The sequence below is a fragment of the Lithobates pipiens genome, unplaced genomic scaffold (genome assembly GCF_037356315.1).
Source record: "Lithobates pipiens isolate NorthernLeopardFrog02 unplaced genomic scaffold, aLitPip1_a1.2 Scaffold_19, whole genome shotgun sequence".
Lineage (NCBI taxonomy): Eukaryota > Metazoa > Chordata > Amphibia > Anura > Ranidae > Lithobates > Lithobates pipiens.
In genome coordinates, this window is record NW_027507764.1 from 251,461,305 (window position 1) to 251,485,816 (window position 24,512).

The window sequence follows — 24,512 nt, forward strand, 5'->3', positions numbered from 1 at the left end:
ATTTAGACAATTGTACCCGAACCAAACTGCAGTTTAGGCATAACTTTAAAAAGTGCATATTGCATGCTCTTTAGGAGCCGCCGCTACATATAGATACACACTCTTCAGCCACTGCCACTTTATTAGGTACACCTTGCTAGTACAGGATTGGACCCACTTTTGCCTTCAGAACTGCCTTAATTCTTAGGGTTAAACAAGGCGCTGGAAACATTCCTCAAATTTCGGTCCATATCGACATGATAGCATCACGCAGTTGCTGCAGATTTGTTGGCTGCACATCCATGATGGAAACCACCACTTTCCAATGGTGCTATTGGAGTGAGATCTGGTGACTGTGGAGGCCATTGGAGTGCAGTGAACTCCTTGTCATTTCTAAGAAACCAGTTTGAGATGATTTGAGCTTTGTGACATGGTGCATTATCCTTCTTAAAGTAGCTATTAGAAGATGGGTACACTGTAGTCATAAAGGAATGGACATGGTCAGCAACAATACTCCGGTAGGCTGTGGTGTTACATGATGCTCAATTGATACTAAGGGGCCTGAAGTGTGCCAAGAAAATATTCCCCACGCCATTACCACCACCAGCCTGAACTGTTGATACAAGGCAGGATGGATCCATGCTTTCATGTTTGCACAAATTCTGACCAAACCATCTAAATATCCTTGCATATATCAAGACTCATCAGACCAGGCAACATTTTTCCAATATTTTATTCTATAATTTTGGTGAGCCTATGTGAATTGTAGCCTCAGTTACCTGTTCTTAGTTGGAAGGAGTGGCACCTGGTATGGTCCTATGCTGCTGTAGCCAATCAGCTTCAAAGATTGATCTGTTCAGTATAGTTCCCAAAGGGGTGGGTTGCGTGGCGCCTTATGGGACGGCCATCCGTCCCTAGACAGTGACTAATAACTAATAATCAGTTATCTTTGTAAGCTGAGGATCCGTTTGCATCTAGCATTCGGAATGGAAATAGCCTACTTCCACATTGGTTCTTGGGTTGGGAGTTCCTCACTATAGCCTCCTGATATTACATCTACAATGTGTAGATAGCTAGTCTAGGCAATGGTTTAGCTCATACACATCTCTTACTCCATCTGCCTTTTTGAAGTATTAATGGATTTGCTTGATTTTCTTTTACTATTGTTGAACCATGGAATGTTATATATATTCTTTGCTGTTTTGTCTGAAAACTTTGCATATATATGTGTGTGTGTGTGTGTGTGTGTGTGTGTGTGTGTGTGTGTATAGCTCAAAATGAAAAGGAACACTTTTTAATCAGAGTATAGCATCACGTCAATTAAACTGGGATATTAACCTGGCCAGTTAAAGTGGTTGTATAGTCAATTTTTGGACTTTAACCTACAGGAAAGCCTATAATAAGGCTTACCTGTAGGTAAAAAAAATCCCCTCGCAGTGCGCTGCTGCAGTGCAGCGGCGCATGCGCACAGGGGATTCTCGGCTAAAAGTCCGGCGGATGCCGGACCCTGCCGGAAAGAAATCTCCCGCGGGGGAGTGACGATATCGAGGCTCCAGCCACTCAGTGCCGGAGCCACGATACCCGGAAGAAACGCAGAGGGAACATGTCAGCTCCCTCGGCGTGGATCGGGCCAGATGTCGGGGCCTCGTTTTAAGGTAAGTATTTCATAATGAGCTAGTATGCGGTGCATACTAGCTCATTATGCCTTTTCCTTTGCAGGTCAGGGAAAAAAAAAAAAAACTTCAGCGGGTATACAACCGCTTTAAGTAGCAGAGGGGGTTGTTAATCAGTTTCAGCTGCTTTGGTGTTATTGAAATGAACAACAACTAGATGGGCAAAAATGTGATGATCTCCAAAACAGGAATGGTTTTACAGGTGGAGGCCACTGACATTTTTTTTTCTCTACTCATCTTTTCTGACTGTTTTTCGCTACTTTTGCATTTGGCTAGGTTGTGTCACTACTGGTAGCATGAGGCGATACTTGGACCCTATAGAGGTTGCACAGGCAGTCAAACTCCTCCAGGATGGCACATCAATACTTGCCATTGCCTGAAGGTTTACTGTGTCTCCCAGCACAGTCTTGAGAGCATGGAGGAGATTCCAGGAGACGGGCAGTTTCTCTAATGCCGCGTACACACGATCAGACTATCCGGCGGACAATCCGCCCGTGTGTGGGCTCCGGCTGACTTTTTTTTTCCCCCCAAAAGTCTGGTGGACTTAAAGTAGTTTTGACTCAAAAATTGTCCGCCGGACTACAAGTCCGAAGGCGGCGACATTGACTTCTTTCTCTAGTCCCGGCTACCTGGAGCCGTGTTCAAAATGAACAGACTTTCCTCCGTGTGTGGGCAAGTCCATTCATTTCAAGAGTACGGTGGACTCCCACCATAGTCCGGCAGACCTAGTCCGCTGGAAAAGTCGGTTGTGCGTGGGCAGGTCCGCTCGTTCAGAAAGCCCAGCGGACTTTCCGGCGGACTTTCCGCCAGACTAAGTCCGCCAGATAGTCTGATCGTGTGTACGTGGCATAAGAGAGCTGGACAGGGCCGTATAAGGTCCTTAACCCATCAGCAGGACTGGTATCTGCTCTTTTGTGCAAGGAGGAACATGATGAGCACTGCCAGAGCCTTACAAAATGACCTAAAGCAGGCCACTGGTATGAATATCTGACCAACAATCAGAAAGCGACTTCATGAGGGTGGCCTGAGGGCCAGACGTCCTCTAGTGGGCCCTGTGCTCACTGCCCGGCACTGTGGAGCTTGATTGATCTTTGCCATTGAACACTAGAATTAGCAGGTCTGCCAATGGCACCCTATACTTTTCACAGATAAGAGCAGGTTCACCCTGAGCACATGTGACAGATGTGAAAGGGTCTGGAGAAGCCATTATGCTGCCTGTAACATCGTTCAGCATGACCGGTTTGGTGGTCGGTTAGTGATGGTCTGGGGAAGCATATCCAAGGACGGGTGCACAGACCTCTACAGGCTAGACAATGGCACCCTATCTACCATTCGGTATCAGGATTAAATCCTTGGACCCATTGTCAGACACTACGCCGGTGCAGGGTCCTAGGTTCCTCCTGGTGTTTGACAATACCCTGCCTCATGTGGCAAGAGTATTCAGCCAGTTCCTGGGGGATGAAGGAATTGATACCACACTCCCACGCTCGCCTTGCCTAAATCCAATAGAACACCTCTGGGACATTGTGTCGGACGCACCTCAATCTGTTCAGGAGCTCAGTGATGCCCTGGTCCTTTCGTTCAAACACATTACCCAGTCCATATCAGTATAGAAATCCAGCATGATATTTTTCCCCATTGAGATCTGATGTCTTTTCAAAGTGTTCCTTTAATTTTTGAATTGGTGCCTGCGATTTCGGGAACACGTGTCAGTCCAGACTGTAGAATACAGTGCACTTTTATTTAAAAGGAAAAAAAGTTCAAAGAAAATAACAGCACTTTCCCTCGCAGAGGCTTCCACCATTACTGTACACTTCAAGCATTCAGCCTCCTGGCTTACTCACTTGCAGCACCGCTGCTTCAGACCTACGCCTAGGCCTTTGGGTTGCTCCTCAGAGCATATGCTCATGCTGCCAGCTGCAGACTCTCTCTCCTAGGGAACATGGGTGTCCTCCTGGCACTCATACACAGATGTTGTGTCTGTAGGGCTCCTCCTGTCTCCTTGACGTGACTTCCTGTCTGCCTAGGTGGAGATGAGCTCTATCCGTGGGATGCATATGAACCCAACTCACAGGTGTGTAATTAGCATGCCTGCTTCTGCCACAACCAGGCGTATATTGCTAATCCACAGCGTGACACGGGGTTGCCTCTCCACAATGTATATGTGTCAGTTTACGTGTATGTATACAGTCCTAAATACAAAAAGTATTTGTCCCTTCGTGATTTTTATTTTTATTTTTTACTTATTTGTCACAATTAAATGATTCAGATCATCAAGCACATTTTAATACTACACAAAGATAACCCGAGTAAATCTAAGATGCAGATTTTAAATTAACAATTTATTAAAGTGGAAGTAAACCCTCCTATCGTTTTCAGTCAAGGAAGCTGCCATCTTGGCCTCTAATAATTCTTCAACTGCCATAATGCTGCACATGTGATCAGTTATGACGCCAGCCATTGGATGGTTTGAAAGTTTGGTTGATAGCACAACCAATGTGAAAGTTAGCATTTCCGACATGCCGGGAATGTAAGTGTTTTTTGAAACTGGGTTTACTCCCGCTTTAAGGGAAAAAAGCTGTTCAAATCTGCCTGGCCCTATGTGAAAAAGTAATTTCCCCCTTCCATGCTGAATCATGAATGAACTATGTTTAACCACAATTTTATGGAAAGATGGCACACCCAGGTCTGTTGAATCAAAAAATCACTTAAATAGAAGCTGTCTGACAAAGAAGCACGCTAAAAGATCTCAAAAAGCAACACATCATGCTATGATCTAAAGAAATTCAAGAACAGATGAGAAACAAAGTTATTGACATGTATCAGTCTGGAATGGATTACAAAGCCGTTTCTAAGGCTTTGGGACGCCAGCAAACCATGAGAGCCATTATCCACAAATGGAGAAAACTTGGAACAGTGATGAACCTTACCAGGAGTGGCCGGCCAACCAAAATGACCTCAAGAGCACAACGATGACTCTTCCAGGAGGTCATAAAAAGAACCCAGAACAACATCTGAAGACCTGCAGGCCTCACTTGCCTCAGTTAAGTTCAGTGTTTGTGATTCAACAATAAAAAAGAGACTGGGCAAAAATGGCATCCATGGGAGAGTTCCAAGGCCAATGCTGATCAAAAAGAACACAAAGGCTCATCTCGCATTTATGAAAAAAAGAATCTTGATTATCCCCAAGACTTTTAGGCAAATATTCTGTTGACTGATGATACAAAAATTTAACTTTTGTAAGGTGTACATCCCATAACATCTGGCATAAAATGAATGCAGCATTTCATAACAAGAACATCATACCAACAGTGAGACATGGTGGTAGCGTGATGGTCTGGGGCTGCTTTGCGGCTTCAGGACCTAAACAACTTGCCATAATTGATGGAACCATGAATTCTGAGCTCTACCAGAAAATCCTAAAGCAGAATGTCCGGCCATCAGTTTGTGACCTCAAGTGCACTTTGGTTATGCAGCAGGACAATGATCCAAAACACAACAGCAAGTCCATCTCCAAATGGTTTAAGCAATGCAAAATTTAGGTTTTGGAGTGGCCTAGTCAAAGCCCGGACTTGAATCCAAGTGAGATGCTGTATCGTGACCTTACACAGGCTGTTCATGCTGAAAAACCCTCCAATGTGACTGAATTAAAACAATTCTGCAAAGAGTGGGCCAAAATTGCTCCACAGCAATGTGAAAGACTCATTGCCAGTTATCGCAAACACTTGATTGCAGTTGTTGCCACCAGTTATTAGGTTTAAGGGGCAATTACTTTTTTCACATAAAGCCAGGCAGATTTGGACAGCTTTTTTCCCTTAATAAACAAAACCCTCATTTAAAAACTGCATTTTGTATTTACTCTGGTTATCTTTGTGTAATAATCAAACTAATGTTATCTGAGTCATTTTAAGTGTGACAAATATGCAAAAATAAATAAAGGGGGCAAATACTTTTTCACAGCATTGTGTGTGTGCATGTGTGATTGATAATATATGGTAGTTTCTGTTGTGATTACAATTTAAAAGGAGTAAACACAGTTGCTTGATAATAAAGGGCTTCAGCCAAACACTAACCATGAAAGTGCGAGAAATGTTTTTGTGTTATTAATTTTCTCTGAAAAATGGCCAAGAAATCATAAATTCTGCCAGGGTATGTAAACTTATGAGCACAACTATATATAGACAAGGCTTAAAAATTGCTTTTCACAGATGCTCTGCATCCAGTCTGACACAGCTTGCGCTATTTTGCAAAGAACGGGCACAAATTTCACTCTAGATGTGCAAAGCTGGTCATCCCCAAAAGACTTGCAGCTGTAATTGCAGCAAAAGGTGGTTCTACAAAGTATTGATTGGGGGGCTGAATACAAATGCATGCCACACTTTTCACATATTTATTTGTAGAGAATGTTGAAAACCATTTATCATTTTCCTTCCACATTTCTGTGCCACTTTGTGTTGGTCTATCACATAAAATCCCAATAAAATACATTTGTTTTTGATTGTAACGTGACAAAATGTGGAAAATGTCAAGGAGGATGAATACTTTTTCAAGGCACTATATGCACTCTGCTCAGCCATAACTTTTATGACCACTGACAGGTTAAGTAAATAACATTGATTATCGTGTTACATTGGCATCTGAAAATCAGTAGGGTATATTAGGCAGCAGGTAAACATGTCCCTAAAGTTTGTGTTGAAAGCAGAAAGAATGGGCTCCTCTGTTTTGTTGTGTATGGGGCTGCGTAGCCACAAACCAGTCAGGATGACCATGCTGACCATGTGCACACATCTAAAAGAAGCACAAAACAATTAAAGAACGTGGCCTGACAATGTTTTTATTAACATGTTGTCAGAGCTATTGAGGTTAAAAATAATAAATTTCTAGGCTTATGCATAAGAATTGAATATAAATATATATAAATATAATTTCATGCTCAAATCTGAAGCCATCTTGTGTTATATTTTTTTTCCCCCTAATGCCGCGTACACATGATCAAACAAGCGGGTGGAAAAGTCCGGCAAACTCAAGTCCGCCGGACAATCCCCCCATGTGTAGCCTCCGGCATACTTTTTTGACCCGAAAGTAGGGCGGACTTAGAATGTAGTTTTACACTCCAATCTAACCGCCGGACTCGCATTTCGGCGGACAATCCGGCCGTGTGTGCGCCAGTCCGCCGTACTTTTGAAATGAGCGGACTTTTCCCACCCGGAGAAAAGTCCGCTCATTTCGAGCGGGTCTCCAGGTAGGCGGGGCCCGCGAAGGAGACGTCGCTGGCCCCGCCACCTGGTATGGACTTAAAGGGGAACCCCAACGCCGAAAAAAATCGGCGTGGGGGTCCCCCCAAGTCCACAACAGACCCTTGTCCGAGCACGCTACCCGGCCGGTCAGAAAAGGAGGGGCGAGCGAGCGGAGGAGCCCGGCATTCTTCTTCGTCGCCTCGGCCTCTTCTTCCGACTTCGGGGGTCTTGTCCCCCTCTTCGGTTCTTCTGTCGCCGCCGCCTTCCGTTCTTCTCCTTCTTCTCCTGGAGATGTTGACTCGACGTTCTCTCCGGCCGCAATGCCAGGGACGCGCTGCGACTTATATAGGGACAAGGGGCGGTGTCACAAGGGTTGGTGTCACATGGGTTGATGTCACATGGCGACAGTCCCAGCATCCTCCGATTTGTTTTGGCATTGGGGTTCCCCTTTAAGTCCATACCAGGCGGCGGGGCCAGCGACATATCCTTCGCGGGCCCCGCCTACCTGGAGACGCGCTCGAAATGAGCGGACTTTCCTCCGCGTGTGTGGGCGAGTCCGTTCATTTCAAAAGTAGGGCGGATAGTACGGCGGACTTAGTACGCAGTATTATTCCGCTGAAAAAGTGCCGTGTGCGGGCAAGTAGCCCGTTCGCAAAGTCCGACGGACAGTCTGGCGGGAAGTCCGCCAGACTAAGTACGTCGGACAGACGGCTACGTGTGTACGCGGCTTAAGGTGAACGGGAGTTAATGATTTTAAACAAGGTTTCTTACAAGAAGATTTTTAGGGCCTTCTCTTAGTTTCTCTCAGATCGTAAATTCTGAAATTCTATCAGCCAGCTAGATCAGAGGGAAACCAAGAGAGCTAATGTTTATATTATGAGACCAAGGTCTCGTGTTTCAAATGAACAAACACGTATATTTTTTTATCCTTTTCATGACTGAGAGAAGGGGCTTGTTTAAAAGCTATTTTATGAATTAAGTATTATTCACTAAAATGTCATATTATGAAAATGTGGAGCTCGCAAATGATAATAAACATGTATAACCAAGTGTGGATGAGTGGAGATGTGAATATACAGAACAAAAAATATATAAATAAAGTCCAAATAAATGTGCTAAATGTTCTGATCCGCAATGGGAAAAAAAACTTTTGAAGTGCAAATGACCACAGATGCTCCAAGACTTTTCAGGTGCAGAAACGCCACTCTCACATGTCCCCACTCACCAAATGGCAATGACCCCCAGCTTTGCAGTCTATCCAGAGAAGCTCAGAAGTGGTGTTGTGCACATCAGATCAAAGGATTTCTTGTTAGAATTTCTCAGCAGAATCGCCAGGCACCAAAAAAGGAGAAAAAATTGAACTAAAGCCGCGTACACACGTAGCCGTCTGCCCGACGTACTTAGTCTGGCGGACGTCCGCCAAACTGTCCGTCGGAATTTTCGAACGGGCTACTTGCCCACACACGGCACTTTTTCAGCGGACTAATACGGCGTACTAAGTCGGCCGTACTAAGTCCGCCGTACTTTCGAAATGAACGGACTCGCCCAAACACGCGGAGGAAAGTCCGCTCATTTCGAGCGTGTCTCCAGGTAGGCGGGGCCCGCGAAGGAGACATCGCTGGCCCCGCCGCCTGGTATGGACTTAAAGGGGAACCCCAACGCCGAAAAAATCGGCGTGGGGTCCCCCCCAAGTCCACAACAGACCCTTGTCCGAGCACGCTACCCGGCCGGCCAGGAAAGGGGGGCGAGCGAGCGCCCCCCCCCTCCTTAGCCGTACCAGGCCGCGTGTCCTCAACATGGGGGGTGCCTTGGGGAAGGGGGGGCCGCGCGGCCCCCCCACCCCAAAGCACCTTGTCCCCATGTTGATGAGGACAAGGGCCTCTTCCCGACAACCCTGACCGTTGGTTGTCGGGGTCTGCGGAGCGGGGGGCTTATCGGAATCCGGGAGCCCCCTTTAATAAGGGGGCCCCCGGATACCGGCCCCCCACCCTATGTGAATGAGTATGAGGTACAATGTACCCCTACCCATTCACCTGTAAAATAAAAGTACAAAAAAAAACACAACACAGGAGATAAAATACTTTATTGCACAGCTCCAGGGGTCTTCCGTCTTCGGGGGTCTTCTCGCCGGACTCCTCCGCTATCTTCTTGTAGCTCTTTTGCTAGCGGAGGAGTCCGGCTTTCTTCCTCGCTGCCGGCCTCTTCTCCTGACTTCAGGGGTCTTGTCCCCCTCTTCGGTTCTTCTGCCGGGCCACCGCGCCTTCTTATAGCTCTTTTACAGGCGGTCTTCTGTCGCCGCTGCCGCCTTCCGTTCTTCTTCTTCTCCTCCTTCTCCTGGAGATGTTGACTCGACGCTCTCTCCGGCCACAATGCCAGGGACGCGCTGCGCGGCCACTTATATAGGGACAAGGCAGAAGAACCGAAGAGGGGGACAAGACCCCCGAAGTCGGGAGAAGAGGCCGGCGGCGAGGAAGAAAGCCGGACTCCTCCGCTAGAAAGAGCTACAAGATAGCGGAGGAGTCCGGCGAGAAGACCCCTGAAGACGGAAGACCCCCGGAGCTGTGCAATAAAGTATTTTATCTCGTGTGTTTTTTTTTTGTACTTTTATTTTACAGGTGAATTGGTAGGGGTACATTGTACCCCATACTTATTCACATAGGGTGGGGGGCCGGTATCCGGGGGCCCCCTTATTAAAGGGGGCTCCCGAATTCCGATAAGCCCCCCGCCCGCAGACCCCGACAACCAACGGCCAGGGTTGTCGGGAAGAGGCCCTTGTCATCATCAACATGGGGACAAGGTGCTTTGGGGTGGGGGGGGCCGCCCAAGGCACCCCCCCATGTTGAAGGCATGCGGCCTGGTACGGCTAAGGAGGGGGGGGGGGCGCTCGCTCGCCCCCCTTTCTTGGCCGGCTGGGTAGCGTGCTCGGACAAGGGTCTGTTGTGGACTTGGGGGGGGGGGGGGGGGGGGGCCACGCCGATTTTTTTCGGCGTTGGGTGTTCCCCTTTAAGTCCATACCAGGCGGCGGGGCCAGCGACGTCTCCTTCGCGGGCCCCGCCTACCCGGAGACCCGCTCGAAATGAGCGGACTTTTCTCCGGGCGGGAAAAGTCCGCTCATTTCAAAAGTACGGCGGACTGGCATACACACGGCCGGATTGTCCGCCGAAATGCAAGTACGGCGGGCAGATTGTTGTGCAAACCGAAATTCTAAGTCCGCCGTACTGTCGGGTCAAAAAAGTATGCCGGAGGCTACACACGGGGGGGATTGTTTGGCGGACTTGAGTTTGCCGGACTTTTCCACCGGATTGTTTGATCGTGTGTATGCGGCATTATAGTGAAAAGTACAGTTTGAAAAGGGATTTAATCCATATACAGATGGGTACTTACAAAATAGTTGATACAAACCGTCATGTAAAGAGCTTAGAGATCCGGACACTGCTCGCAGCGTGCATTCCAGAGACCAGAAAGTGCGTTCCAAGGAGCAGTAAATGATGCCAGTGCCACCGGAAATACGTTGATGTGTTTTGCCAATCTACACAGCGTTATCAAAGAGTATTATTCACTATAAACAATTGTATTAGTAATAATTCCTATTATATTATTATTATTATATGATAATAGGGCAAGTATATGCATACTTGAACAATCTCACTCATTTGGGTTTATGTATTTTTATAATGTACCACAGTCTAAACATGGGGAAAAATGTGGCACTTTACAGGAATACTATAGACACCCCCCAGGTATGAAATTTAAAGGAATATTTCACTTTTATTGTTTCACTTTATTTTTTATTAAAATCACTGCTCCCGAAAAAAAACTGCAGTTTTTACGACAATAACTTTCATACAAGCCTTTAAAATTAGCACTTTTGATTATTCTTGTTCGTGTCCCATAGACTTTAACGGTGTTCGTGTGTTCTGCTGAATCAATATAACCAAATACATTTGCTATAAAATCATCTAAATATCCATAGCAACACAGCTTTCATACATTTGCCACATAAAAGAGAAAATGAGAAGGGAAGCACTCCCAATAGTGTAAATCAGATTACAAGTTTATTTAAAAGTCAAATAAAAAAACACCCATATCCCAGGAATAATTGTTACACGCATGCAAAATGTTCTAATGCCCCATCTCCTGATGGTGTATGTTTCAAGCTGTGCTGTGTGCATTTCACTCCTGATGATGTCCTCTTTGTAATGAAAGTGTAGGAAGTAGCTTGATGTGCTGATGTCACCACGTACACTTAAAAAAAACAGAAAAACACACAAGTAGAGAGGCGCTTCTGGGTGCAGTAGTTTAGAAATAACGCTTTTAATAATAGATGTAGATCAACTCACATTTTGTAAGCATAAACAAGCATGGTATTAATAATACAGTGATGCATCCCCGAGTCCTAAGCAGTATGGATTCCTTGCTGACAACTGTGAGATCTTTCGGCAGATGGAGGACGTCAAATTAAATTGCATTTTTGGTTTGTGGTGCTTAGATGTAGTGTAGTTATGCTTTAAGCTGGCTTTTTAATGAACTTTGGTAATCTGTTTTACACTATTGGAGGCGATTCCCTTCTTATCTTCGCTTATATGTTGCAAACGTATAAGAGCTATCATCGTTGTGTGAAGCTGGAGGATATTGCACCATTCCCGCAAGATTACATGTATATCTGAGCGCTAAATGACTCATAAGTTTTGGCCATTTTCTTACGTAGTATTCTTAAGTAGAATTGATACTTCTCAAAGGTGATGTGAACTCTCAGATTTGGTTCATTTTGAAGATTTGTTTTGAAGTGCACAGGCCCTTTTTCTCATTAGGAAGTTTGGATAGATTAAAATGTTGGTTCCTTTTGCACAGTTTTATTCGATTCAGGCTTGGACTCATTTTGAATATGCATTTTCTTTTTTATTTGATGCACCCCTTTTTATTGATATGTACATTATTTGTGATTGTTTTTCTTTTATTTAAAGTGGTAAACCTAATATGCAAAATTTCTCACAGACTTGCACCATTTCATAGCTTGTTCAATACTGCTGTATTCTTGCCTCTGTATTTTCATCTCTAAGCCTGTCGCAGCTCTCTGAAAAGCTCCGGTTTGCATGTCTACGCATTGGAGACGGAGTTGTAAAATCATTGGCCCCACTTCCCAGCTCTACACTCAGACACTAGTGCTGAATTAGCAGCGTGCACAGTACTGGAAGTGTGCATGCATGTCACTCCCTGCTGGAGGTGGAATGTACAGCTGGGAAGTGGGGCCAGTGATGTCAGGACTCCGTCGCCCATGGACCGGAGATTTTCGGAGAGCTGTGATACTCTTATAGATGAAAATATTATAATACAGCGCTTTGGATTTTTATTGAACAAGCTATGAAATGATGCAAGGCTTTGAGAACTGATGTATATGAGGGTTGCAACAACTTGAAACTAAACAGACTTCGACTGAGGCATGCCGGAGACACGTACCCTTCTCTCATACTCTCGCTCATGCATTAGTCTCCTTTGCATGTCTGTCAATCAAAGGAGAGGGGATGCGGCAACACATATTTTTTCTAGCAGCAAAGCGGGAGGATTACAAATGACAGGCTGCTCATATCCCTGCCAGACTGTGCAAAAATTAGTTGGGCTGCTCTGCTAATCTGGGTTGACAACCACTTTAAAGTGACTGACTTTTATGCACTTAAGATGTCAATGCAAAGTTTAAAGTGCCAAGATACCTTTTTATCACATTGCACCTAATGCAATTTCCTTGATGGCTTTTTCTTTTTTAGTGGGCGAACAGAATACCAGGCAACCCATGCTGGAAGATTAAGAAGAGCTAGTACATTTGAAAGACGTCCTAGTAAACGATATCCATCAAGAAGACATTCCACTTTCAAAGGTTTTCAAATTTTCCTGAATTGTCATCCTCACTCCTTGCTTTTTCTCTTTCCGTTCAAACTTGTGCTCCCTCTTTTTGCTCAATACTCTCTCTCACTGTTTCTCCGTAGCTATTGCTGTCTTGTTGTCTCCCCTTAGCCCATGCTGTCTCGTTCTCTCTCCCTAGTCCATGCTCTTCTTAACTTGTGTGCTCTCTCCCTCGCATGCTCCCTCTTTCTTTCCCTAGCCCACTTCCTCTCTTGCTCTCCTTTGCTTGTGTGTTCCATCTCTGCTTGTGCGCTCCCTCTCTCCCTCACTCGTGCGCTCCCTCTCTCCCTCACTCGTGCGCTCCTTCTCTCCCTCACTCGTGCGCTCCCTCTCTCCCTCACTCGTGCGCTCCCTCTCTCCCTCACTCGTGCGCTCCCTCTCTCCCTCACTCGTGCGCTCCCTCTCTCGTGCGCTCCCTCTCTCCCTCACTCGTGCGCTCCCCCTCTCCCTCACCCGTGCGCTCCCCCTCTCCCTCACCCGTGCGCTCCCCCTCTCTCCCTCACCCGTGCGCTCCCGCTCTCTCCCTCACCCGTGCGCTCCCGCTCTCTCCCTCACCCGTGCGCTCCCGCTCTCTCCCTCACCCGTGCGCTCCCGCTCTCTCCCTCACCCGTGCGCTCCCGCTCTCTCCCTCACCCGTGCGCTCCCGCTCTCTCCCTCACCCGTGCGCTCCCGCTCTCTCCCTCACCCGTGCGCTCCCGCTCTCTCCCTCACCCGTGCGCTCCCGCTCTCTCCCTCACCCGTGCGCTCCCGCTCTCTCCCTCACCCGTGCGCTCCCGCTCTCTCCCTCACCCGTGCGCTCCCGCTCTCTCCCTCACCCGTGCGCTCTCGCTCTCTCCCTCACCCGTGCGCTCCCGCTCTCTCCCTCACCCGTGCGCTCCCGCTCTCTCCCTCACCCGTGCGCTCCCGCTCTCTCCCTCACCCGTGCGCTCCCGCTCTCTCCCTCACCCGTGCGCTCCCGCTCTCTCCCTCACCCGTGCGCTCCCGCTCTCTCCCTCACCCGTGCGCTCCCGCTCTCTCCCTCACCCGTGCGCTCCCGCTCTCTCCCTCACCCGTGCGCTCCCGCTCTCTCCCTCACCCGTGCGCTCCCGCTCTCTCCCTCACCCGTGCGCTCCCGCTCTCTCCCTCACCCGTGCGCTCCCGCTCTCTCCCTCACCCGTGCGCTCCCGCTCTCTCCCTCACCCGTGCGCTCTCGCTCTCTCCCTCACCCGTGCGCTCCCGCTCATACGTGCGCTCCCGCTCACCCGTGCGCTCCCCCTCTCGCTCACCCGTGCGCTCCCCCTCTCGCTCACCCGTGCGCTCCCCCTCTCGCTCACCCGTGCGCTCCCCCTCTCGCTCACCCGTGCGCTCCCCCTCTCGCTCACCCGTGCGCTCCCCCTCTCGCTCACCCGTGCGCTCCCCCTCTCGCTCACCCGTGCGCCGCCCTCTCGCTCTCCTTCGTGCGCCGCCTCTTTCCCTGTGCGCTCCCTCTTTCCCTCCCTCTTTCCCTCCCTCTTTCCCTGTGCGCTCCCTCTTTCCCTCCCTCTTTCCCTGTGCGCTCCCTCTTTCCCTCCCTCTTTCCCTCTGCGCTCCCTCTTTCCCTCCCTCTTTCCCTCCCTCTTTCCCTCCCTCTTTCCCTCCCTCTTTCCCTCCCTCTTTCCCTCCCTCTTTCCCTGTGCGCTCCCTCTTTCCCTCCCTCTTTCCCTGTGCGCTCCCTCTTTCCCTCCCTCTTTCCCTGTGCGCTCCCTCTTTCCCTCCCTCTTTCCCTCCCCCTGTGCGCTCCCTCTTTCCCTCCCTCTTTCCCTCCCTCTTTCCCTCCCTCTTTCCCTCCCTCTTTCCCTCCCCCTGTGCGCTCCCTCTTTCCCTCCCTCCCTCCCTCCCTCCCCCTGTGCGCTCCCTCTTTCCCTCCCTCCCTCCCCCTGTGCGCTCCCCTCTTTCCCTCCCTCCCTCCCCCTGTGCGCTCCCTCTTTCCCTCCCTCCCTCCCCCTGTGCGCTCCCTCTTTCCCTCCCTCCCTCCCCCTGTGCGCTCCCTCTTTCCCTGTGCGCTCCCTCTTTCCCTGTGCGCTCCCTCTTTCCCTGTGCGCTCCCTCTTTCCCTGTGCGCTCCCTCTTTCCCTGTGCGCTCGCTCTTTCCCTCCCTCCCCGTGCGCTCGCTCTTTCCCTCCCTCCCTCCCCGTGCGCTCGCTCTTTCCCTACCTCCCTCCCCGTGCGCTCGCTCTTTCCCTACCTCCCTCCCCGTGCGCTCCCTCTTTCCCTCCCTCCCTCCCCCTGTGCGCTCCCTCTTTCCCTCCCTCCCTCCCCCTGTGCGCTCCCTCTTTCCCTCCCTCTTTCCCTGTGCGCTCCCTCTTTCCCTGTGCGCTCCCTCTTTTCCTGTGCGCTCCCTCTTTCCCTCCCTCCCTCCCTCCCCCTGTGCGCTCCCTCTTTCCCTCCCTCCCTCCCCCTGTGCGCTCCCTCTTTCCCTCCCTCCCTCCCCCTGTGCGCTCCCTCTTTCCCTCCCTCCCTCCCCCTGTGCGCTCCCTCTTTCCCTCCCTCCCTCCCCCTGTGCTTTCCCTCCCTCCCTCCCTCCCCCTGTGCGCTCCCTCTTTCCCTCCCTCCCTCCCTCCCCTGTGCGCTCCCTCTTTCCCTCCCTCCCTCCCTCCCCCTGTGCGCTCCCTCTTTCCTTCCCTCCCTCCCTCCCCTGTGCGCTCCCTCTTTCCCTCCCTCCCTCCCTCCCCCTGTGCGCTCCCTCTTTCCCTCCCTCCCTCCCTTGCCCGGTGCGCTCCCTCTTTCCCTCCCTCCCTCCCTCCCCCCCCCCCTGTGCGCTCCCTCTTTCCCTCCCTCCCTCCCTCCCCCCCCCCTGTGCGCTCCCTCTTTCCCTCCCTCCCTCCCCCCCGTGCGCTCCTCCCCCCGTGCGCTCCCTCTTTCCCTCCCTCCCCCTGTGCGCTCCCTCCCCCTGTGCGCTCCCTCTGTTGTCACCCTCCCACCAAGCTGCTTGGTGATGGTCTTGTAGCCCATTCCAGCCTTGTGTAGGTCTACAATCTTGTCCTTGACATCCTTTGACAGCTCTTTGGTCTTGGCCATAGTGGAGAGATATGAATCTGATTGATTGCTTTTGTGGACATGTGTCTTTTATACAAATAACGAGCTGTGATTAGGAGCACTCCCTTTTAAGAGAGCTTGGTACCTGTATAGAAGACACCTGGGGGCCAGAAATCTTGCTGATAGGGGATCAATTAATTATTTAACTCATTAAATATCATAAAATGCAAATCAATTTAGAACTTTTCTGAAATGCGTTTTCTGGATATTTTTGTTGTTCTGACTCACTTTTAAAAATAAACCTACCATTAAAACCCCTTCACGGCAACTGTACACAAATATGTGGGCTCAGGTGGAAGGGGTTGTACCAGGGTGATGCATGCAGTTGCACGCATCACCCCAGTACAATTTTTTTAGAGCCGGTGGTTAGCTTTCTTGGGATAACAACCAATATGGCTAAAAAAAACGCTCGGCTGTTATCCCAAGCAGCCCCCTTCCGTGGCTCTCCCATCCCACCAGGAGGCCCAAGCAACCGGCTAACACATCCACTGGCTGGCCGGAGACACGAATGAAGCCGAAATCATCTTCGACCGGGTCTCCGATCTAGTAACCCCGAAGCGATGTCATGACATAACTTCCAGTTTACAAAAGACTTAAAGGTGCAGCGTTTTGAATACATTTAAGTGCAAAGGAAGGATTTGGGCTCTTATAGAACCCAGATCTCTTCATAAGGAGTAACTGTCACTGCCTTCTACTGTCACAAGGGATGTTTACAATTCTTCTGACCACAATAAAAGTGATCAGAATTTTTTTTCAAAGGGAGAGTGCAAAAAAAATTAAAGCGCCCCATCCCTCCATGCTTGTGTGCAAAAGCGAATGCATTTGTAAGTCGCCACCGCAAATGTAAACAGCGTTCAAATCACACATGTGAGGTATCACCATAATCGTTAGAGCAATAATTCTAGCACAAGTAATTTTCTAGTGAAAAATACAAATTTTAACTTGTAAGCAACAAATGTTGGAAAAAGGCTTAGGCATGGAAGGGTTAAAATTTATAGATGAATCATTTTTGTCAGTGGGACTACGTACAAAATCAACAGGGCATCAAATACTTTTTCCCTCCACTGTATATATTTGGTATTTGCTTCTGAAAGCGCAGAGCTTCCCCCTTACTCCCCAAACAGCTTACCGTATATACTCGAGTATAGGCCGACCCGAATATAAGCCGAGGCCCCCAATTTACCCCCAAAAAAACTGGCAAACTTATTGACTCGTGTATAAGCCGAGGGTGAGACATGCCTGTCCATCCCTGTGTGTGTGTCCGTCCATCCCTGTGTGTCCGTCCATCCCTGTGTGTCCGTCCATCCATCCCTGTGTGTGTGTGTGTCCATCCATCCCTGTGTGTGTGTGTCTCCATCCATCCATCCATCCATCCCTGTGTGTGTGTGTCTCCATCCATCCATCCATCCATCCCTGTGTGTGTGTGTCTCCATCCATCCATCCATCCATCCATCCCTGTGTGTGTGTGTATCCATCCCTGTGTGTGTGTGTGTCTCCATCCATCCATCCATCCGTGTGTGTGTGTCTCCATGTGTGTGTGTGTGTCTCCATCCATCCATCCATCCGTGTGTGTGTGTCTCCATGTGTGTGTGTGTGTGTGTGTGTGTGTGTGTGTGTGTCCAGCCTACCTGTGTCCCGAGCCTTTGTCCCGTGTCGTGCCTTGCCTTCGTCCCGTCCCGTCCCGTCCTGTCCTGTCCCGTGCCGTGCCGTGCCTTGCCTTGCCTCCGTCCCGTGCCCTCTTCGTCGGCGGCCATTGTAAAATTCAAAAGCCGCGCCTCCTCCTTCGCCTGTGATAGGCGGAACACTGAATTTCCCAGCAGCCTGTGTTCCGCCTATCACGGACGTCGTATCATCCTCGTCCGTAGTACGAGGATGAGAAGATGCCCGTGATAGGCGGAACACAGGCTGCTGGGAAATTCAGTGTTCCGCCTATCACAGGCGAAGGCGGAGCCGGAGGCGCGGCTTTTGAATCAGAATGGCCGCTGTCTGTCTGCTCGACACGCTGATCGAGCGGGCAGACAGCGATGACTCGAGTATAAGCCGAGGGGGGCACTTTCAGCCTCAAAAAAGAGGCTGAAAATCTCGGCTTATACTCGAGTATATACGGTAAACATTTTAAGGAAATTACTCCATACACTTGGCTTTTCAAAATGTTCACTTACTAGCCACATTAATTAATTCATTTTTCCTGTTTTTAGCGAATACCCCAATGAAGCCACCTCCTCTGTGGTAAGTATTTTTCATGAACATTTATATTGGACATTTTACTTTTCACAGGAAAGATGTAATTCTTGTTAAAGGCTCTGTCTGAACAAAACTAAAGGCTTGTACACACTATAAGAAAATCGGGTGATCCATACAATTTTCGTATAGTGTGTGCACAACTTTCAACAGCCAATTCCGAATTTTTGTACCAAAATTTCCGAAGGGACAAACTTCTAAATTTTTCTCGTACAGGACCGGAGAATGATTGTCCTTTTTAATGTGTACTGTTTTCGTAAAAGAAATATCTGAAAAGACTACACATGATCAGAAATGTTAAACAACAAAAAAAAGCCTTTGTCGTAGGAGTTTTCGTACGAATTTTCTTTCATTGCTTGCAATTTGCTGTGAAACATCGAGAACAATCGGAGGAACATTTACCTTAGTGTGTACCCCACTTAAGAATTAAGTGTGGCAGAGACTGGGGCTCCTATGACAGAGAATTAGGTGTTTAGATATAATGCTCCAGCACTCTTTCTGATGGAAATCTATTTTACTTGCATTCTAGAGCAGGATTTCTCAACCAGGGTTCCTCCAGATGTTGCTTGGGGTTCCTTGAGTAATTTCTGCCTCACAGATAAGTTCCCACTGACACTGTTGATCTTTTTAGCTATCTGTAAGGCGGTAATTCTTCCCAATGACCGCAAGTTTAAGGAGCATTCTTCCCACTCACCATCACACTAATGTATTATGAGTAGATATAGTAATTTTTAGCTAGTATTCCCTGAGACCAGAATGTTAATTCAAGGGTTCCTAGAGAATACAGCAGACAAATTAAATATATTTTGTAGGATTTCTAAATACTGCATCAATATCATCCACTTTTTAAAATGTATGCAATTGTTGCTGCTCGTAATTTATTGTCTTTTTTTTCTTTTTTTGCTTTGCTTATACTAACTTTTGATATGTAATAATTTAAAGTCAGGATGCCAAGTTCTGAATGTCTTAAAGCCCTAAAGACATATTATGTCAGTGTATTAAATATAAGATGAGGAAAGGAATTGAGTGTAAATGCCAGAAAAGACATTTAACATTTCTCTGCATTGTTCTGTCATGCCTGTGAAAGACACGAGAGGAAATAAAATATAGTGCTATCTGGGCATTCAATGAACACACAACAGATGCAACTTTTCTCTGTTGAATTTCAACAACCATATGTCCTGTATTTATTGGATTATAGAAGATTTGGCTACAACAACATGACTAACACATTTCTCTAGGCTTGGAGTAGTATTTCAGGAGCGTAAGGCTGCATTCACACTACAGCGTTTTGAATCACGGGCAGATTTTAACGTGAATATGCCCAAGATTTGACATTGCTGATGTGTGAATGCCAAATCGCGGACCTCTCATTTGAAATGCCAGTCATTTGAATGACACCTCAAATTTGCGATTTGAGTGTGCCGCGATTGTCGTGCGATAAAACTTGCTGCAATGGCGGTAATCCTCACCATGGGAAGCATGTCGCCCAAATCAAGTTCTGGAGCTTCTTTTGGGTGACATGCTTCCCGCAATGTGGATTGCCACAATTGCAGCATGTCTTATCGTGTGACAATCACAGCAGACCCACCCGCGATTTGAGGTGTGGGTCAAATGAATGGCATCTCAAATGCGAGTTCCACGATTTGTCATTCACACATCAATGCTGTCAAATTGCGAGCACATTCACGGCAAATCTGCCTGCAATTTAAAACACTGTCATGAGAATGCAGCCTTGGGGTATACAGGCAAAAAAAAAAAATGCAATAAGCTGACTCATTCTATCAAAGAGCTTTGTGTAGTATAACTTCTGTGAAAAAACACATGCTCAAAGCATTCTTTTTTTTTTTTTTTTCATTTCTTTTTCCTTAACCCAACAGACCAATCATTGGGGATCAATGGTCTAGGGAATCCGTGGCCTTCCCACCGATCAGGCTAATTCTGAAGGTCCTCTAGAAGTTTCTTTTAGAGGAGACGAGCCTCATCTTAATGGCCCCTTTTTGGCCCAAGAGGCCATGGTTTTCCCTGTCACACCCACAGGTGGGTTCCTTAAACTTGGCAGCTTGGTATCTGAAGAAAAGATACAAAGTAGTACTCAAGGGTTTTCAGACAAAGTAGTCAAAACCCTGGTTAATTGCAGAAAGACAGTTAATAGTGCTATATATTCCAAGGTCTGGAAGAAATTTAACTCATGGTTACCTGAAAACCAAAGATTAACTCATGATGGCCCATCAATTTTGGAATTTTTTGAAGAGGGGGTCGATTAAAAGTCTTTCCGTTCTTTTAAACGGAAGGTACAGTGTTTTTCTCCAATATTCTCTCCTGGAAAATCCCACTATAGCTAGATTCTTTAAATCAATATTTAGGTCCAGGCTGGTAGTCATTAGAAGCTGCCCTACTTGAGACCTGTCCCCGGTGCTCCAGAGTCTGGTAGAATTCAGTTTTGAGCCCCTGGAGGATATTTCAGTTAAATTACTTACCTTTTAAAGACATTTTTCCTAGTGGCAATTACCTGAGCTCGTAGGGTAAGTCAGTTGCAGGCCCTTTCAGTTAGAGAGCCTTTCCTCACAATCTTTGAGGATCGGATTGTCTTATAGACAGATCCGGGATTTTTGCTTGAAGTGGCCAGTATCTTCCACAGATCACAGGATATTGTACTGCCAACCTTTTGAAGCACGTCAAAGACGTTAGACGTTAGAAGATTTCTTTTCTATCTAGAGGTCACCAAGACCTTTAGAGGAAAACAGACACCTTGTTTGTTCTCTTTTCGGGAGCACACACGGGAAAGGGAGCATCTAAGGCCGCCTTGGAAGAAAATCACCTGGCTTTTAGGAAAAAACTCAAGACCTTCCTCTTTTAGCAGATGATCAAAGCTCGCCACAGCGCCTAGAGGCGATCCAGTTCGCATTGTGCGCTATATAAGTATTTCATTCATTCATTCATTCATTGGCTAGGTGGAAAAAGCAAGTGATTTCAGGATCCTACAGGGTTAGGGAGATTCCTCCACCTTTTTATCAATGCCCACTCAACAAGACCCTTGTCTGCGTCTTGGGCTGAAAGGGCTGGAGCCTCACTGGAACAAATATGCAAGGCTGCCACACGGTCCAGTTTTTTGACCTTCATTAAACATTATTGTCTGGACCTCCTATCTTCTCAGGAGCAGGTATTTTGTCGTAAGGTCCTTCAGGCAGTTGTCCCTCCCTAGACTGGTCAGTTCTGGCTTATAGTTTCATGGGCTATCCTGGAAGACGCTTAGAGAAAAGCTGAGTTAAACTTACTGGTAACTCCTTTTGAGAGTTTTCCAGGACAGCCGGATTCCCACCCGTTTTTTTCTTGAAGTTATGCATATTATGCATATGTTTTGCAGGTACATCCTATGGTTCTGAGAAATACTGACTTGGGTCCTGGAGGACCGCCCTTTTTTCCGGTGGGGGTTAACATTTTTCGTGTCCTGGTAGGAGGAGACCTAGGTCTCATAGACTGTCCTGGAAGACTCTCAGAAAAGGACCGTTGAGTCTAAAGGCCCGTACACACAATCGGACTTTTTGAAAACAAACATGCAAATTAGCTGTTTTAAGGCAACATCCGACTGTGTGTACGCTCCATCAGAGAAATGTTGGCTGTGCGAAAAGACAAACTTTTCAACAGCATAAGTCCAATGGAGCAAAGTCCGATCGTGTGTACCGAAAACCATCAAACTTTACAAACACGCATGCTCAGAACCAATGCAAAAGATGAGACAACAATACAGAAGGTGGCGATAAAGCGCAGAAAACCACATGATTTGGTGAAAGTTGGCTAAAAAAGTCAGATCGTGTGTATGCTTAACAAGTTCACGGCAACGCCCTTTGTACAGAAATCCACAGGAAAGTTTGTATAAAGTCTGATCGTGTGTATGAAGCTTTACTCAGCTTTTTTTTTTTTTTTTCCTGTGGCCATTGCTTACTGTAATTTAGACTGACATATTATTTAAGTAATTCACAAAATAGACCTATCATAAGGCTGCCATGAAGCTGCTCTCAGCAGTATTTAGAACACCCAGGGCTGTAGTCATGAATTACTATTGCTGGAATTACTAAACAACCACCCTTTAGAATTGGTGTTCAAACATTTCCAGCTTTGCTGGCTGTATACTTGTTACGGGTCAGTCACTCAATGGCGGTATGATCAGAATCCGGATGATGAGCTTCTATATGAAAAAAATGTCAGCAGTGGCAATTGTCACATTTCAGTCCTTATACTGTAGGTTCTTATTCATTACGTTTTACTTTCATATTTATGCATTTGTACTTGTTTTGTAGCCCTGATGAAGAGGGGAATGTGTTTGGCCCCCCAAAATGTGTTGGATTTTTTTCTGCTAGGAATCTGTTAGATCATTAAAGACTTTGGAATCTTGGGTGTTTGATACTGTCATTGAATTTTATGCATGTAGAGTCCCTCGTCTAGGTCCTTTCCTGTTCCCTATTCCGAATGATGTGAAATGTTTTGCCCTCTGGTGATGAGGCTAAGAACTTTTCAAGGAACCCTCGTAGTTAAATCTCTCAGTAACTAAAGATTTATTGCAATTGTAGCCCTATCCTTAAGCTAGCCATCCACTAGTAGAATTTCAATAGAAACATTTTTTGTTTTAAGAACTGTCATTAAATTTTCAAATAATGGTTTTCGTTCAGGAACGTCCATTCACTCCAAAACTATAATGTTAAAAGCAAACTAAATTTTGTACTTTCGAATGACGTTTGTCAGGTCATCAAATCTATTAATGTGCATTTTCATACTAATGTTCATACGAACATCTATTAGTGTATATCCTTGGGTGACGGCCCCTAATAAGTTAGCACTGTTATCAGTTTGCAGGGGGGAAACATGTTGAACTGTGAGCAATAACAGGACGTTACGAGATGTATGTGGGACAGAATATTAAGATGTTGCGATTCAGATTTTTTTCTTTCTGAAGGTGACCTTTAAAATGCCATTATTTTTCAATTCTAAACTGCATGTTTTTTTGTTTTTTTTTCACTTCCTTTGTGTATTCCAATGTAGTGCATATACAGTGCTCAGCATAAACAAGTTTTATAGAACATTTGTTTAGCTCATTACATGAAAGTAAGATTAATAATAGAACTTGGATTACAAAATCTTTAGTTCTAATCAGATTGATGCAAAAATGAATACACCCCACAACAAAAACTACTACATCTAGTATTTTTTTGTTGACTTCCATGATATGCAAGGACAGCACCGAGTCTTCTAGGAAATGGAATGAACAAGTTGGCAACATCTAGATTTTGCCATTCTTCAAGAACAACCTCTTTTAGAGCCTGGATGCTGGATGGAGCGTGATGCTCAACTTGTCTCTTCAGAATTCCCCATGTGTTCGATAGGATTCAGATCAGGAGACATACTTGTTTACTGAATTCACCCTGTTCTACAGAAATGCAACAGTGACCTTAGATGTGTTTTGGATCATTGCCATGTTGAAAACGTGCATGAGGGCAAGGAATGAATAGCATCTTCTCTTTCAATATAGAGCAGTACATCTGTTAATTCATGATACCATCAATGAAATGCAGCTCCCCAACACCAGCAGCACTTATGCAGCCCCACAGAAGGACACTGCCACCACCATGTTTCACTGTAGGCATCATGCATTCTTTGTACTCCTCATCTTTGCGACGCCATACAGTTTTGAAGCCATTAGTTCCAAAAACATTTATCTTGGTGTCCTCTAATCCAGAGTACAGAGTCCCAGTAGTCGTCTTCTTTTTCAGCCTAGGCTCTGGCTAATTGTAGGTGCATTGGCTTTAGGAGAGTAGGAGAGGCTTCCTTCGTGGATGACACCCATGCATGCATTTTCTCTGCAGTGTACGCTGTATTGCGTCAGGGGAAGCAATCAACACAGTTTGGTTTTCTACTTTAGCTAACTGCAGTGAACTTGCATGGCAAATTTCTTTAACCCTTCTCATCAGAAGACACACCTGTCAAGGTGTTAACTTCTGTGGATGGCCTGGACGTCTCTGGGAGATGGTTGCTGTTCCAGCTTTGTTAATTTTTGTATCACTGTTGCTACAATATTCTGACTGATAAGTAAAGCTTTTCTGATCTTCTTGTAGCCTTCACCTTTCTTGTGTAAAGAAATAATTTTCTTTCTCAGGCCTTGTGACATTTCTCTTCCATGCGGGGCCATTGCTGACAGAATTAAATGGGAAGGGGTTTTCTTTTTTAAGTAAACCTCTTTTATAATCTACTGTAGACACCTGTTTAATGAATAATTGGACTCAGCTGTAGTTGAATTTGTGTTAAGTAGGATTTTTTTGTCTAAGCCTAGGTTCAGATTGATGCGATTTGACAAATCGGTGCAACGCCGACTTTGCGGGATGCACTGCTTCCCAAAATGAGTTTCTGTACTACTAGTGGTGACTTCGGGTGTGATT

The 24,512-nt window shown here is 46.8% G+C and overlaps 1 protein-coding gene across 3 annotated transcripts in view; it reads left to right on the top strand.

Annotated features, from left to right (window-relative positions):
• The window catches only part of EPB41L4B (erythrocyte membrane protein band 4.1 like 4B), a 770,758-nt gene that overhangs the window by 291,291 nt on the left and 454,955 nt on the right, over positions 1–24,512 (top strand). For all 3 annotated transcript variants that reach the window (XM_077491916.1, XM_077491917.1, XM_077491918.1), the window contains exons 12-13: positions 12,652–12,761; positions 18,039–18,069. In XM_077491916.1, coding sequence (XP_077348042.1) covers positions 12,652–12,761; positions 18,039–18,069 — 141 coding nt within the window. The remainder of the gene's footprint in view (positions 1–12,651; positions 12,762–18,038; positions 18,070–24,512) is intronic.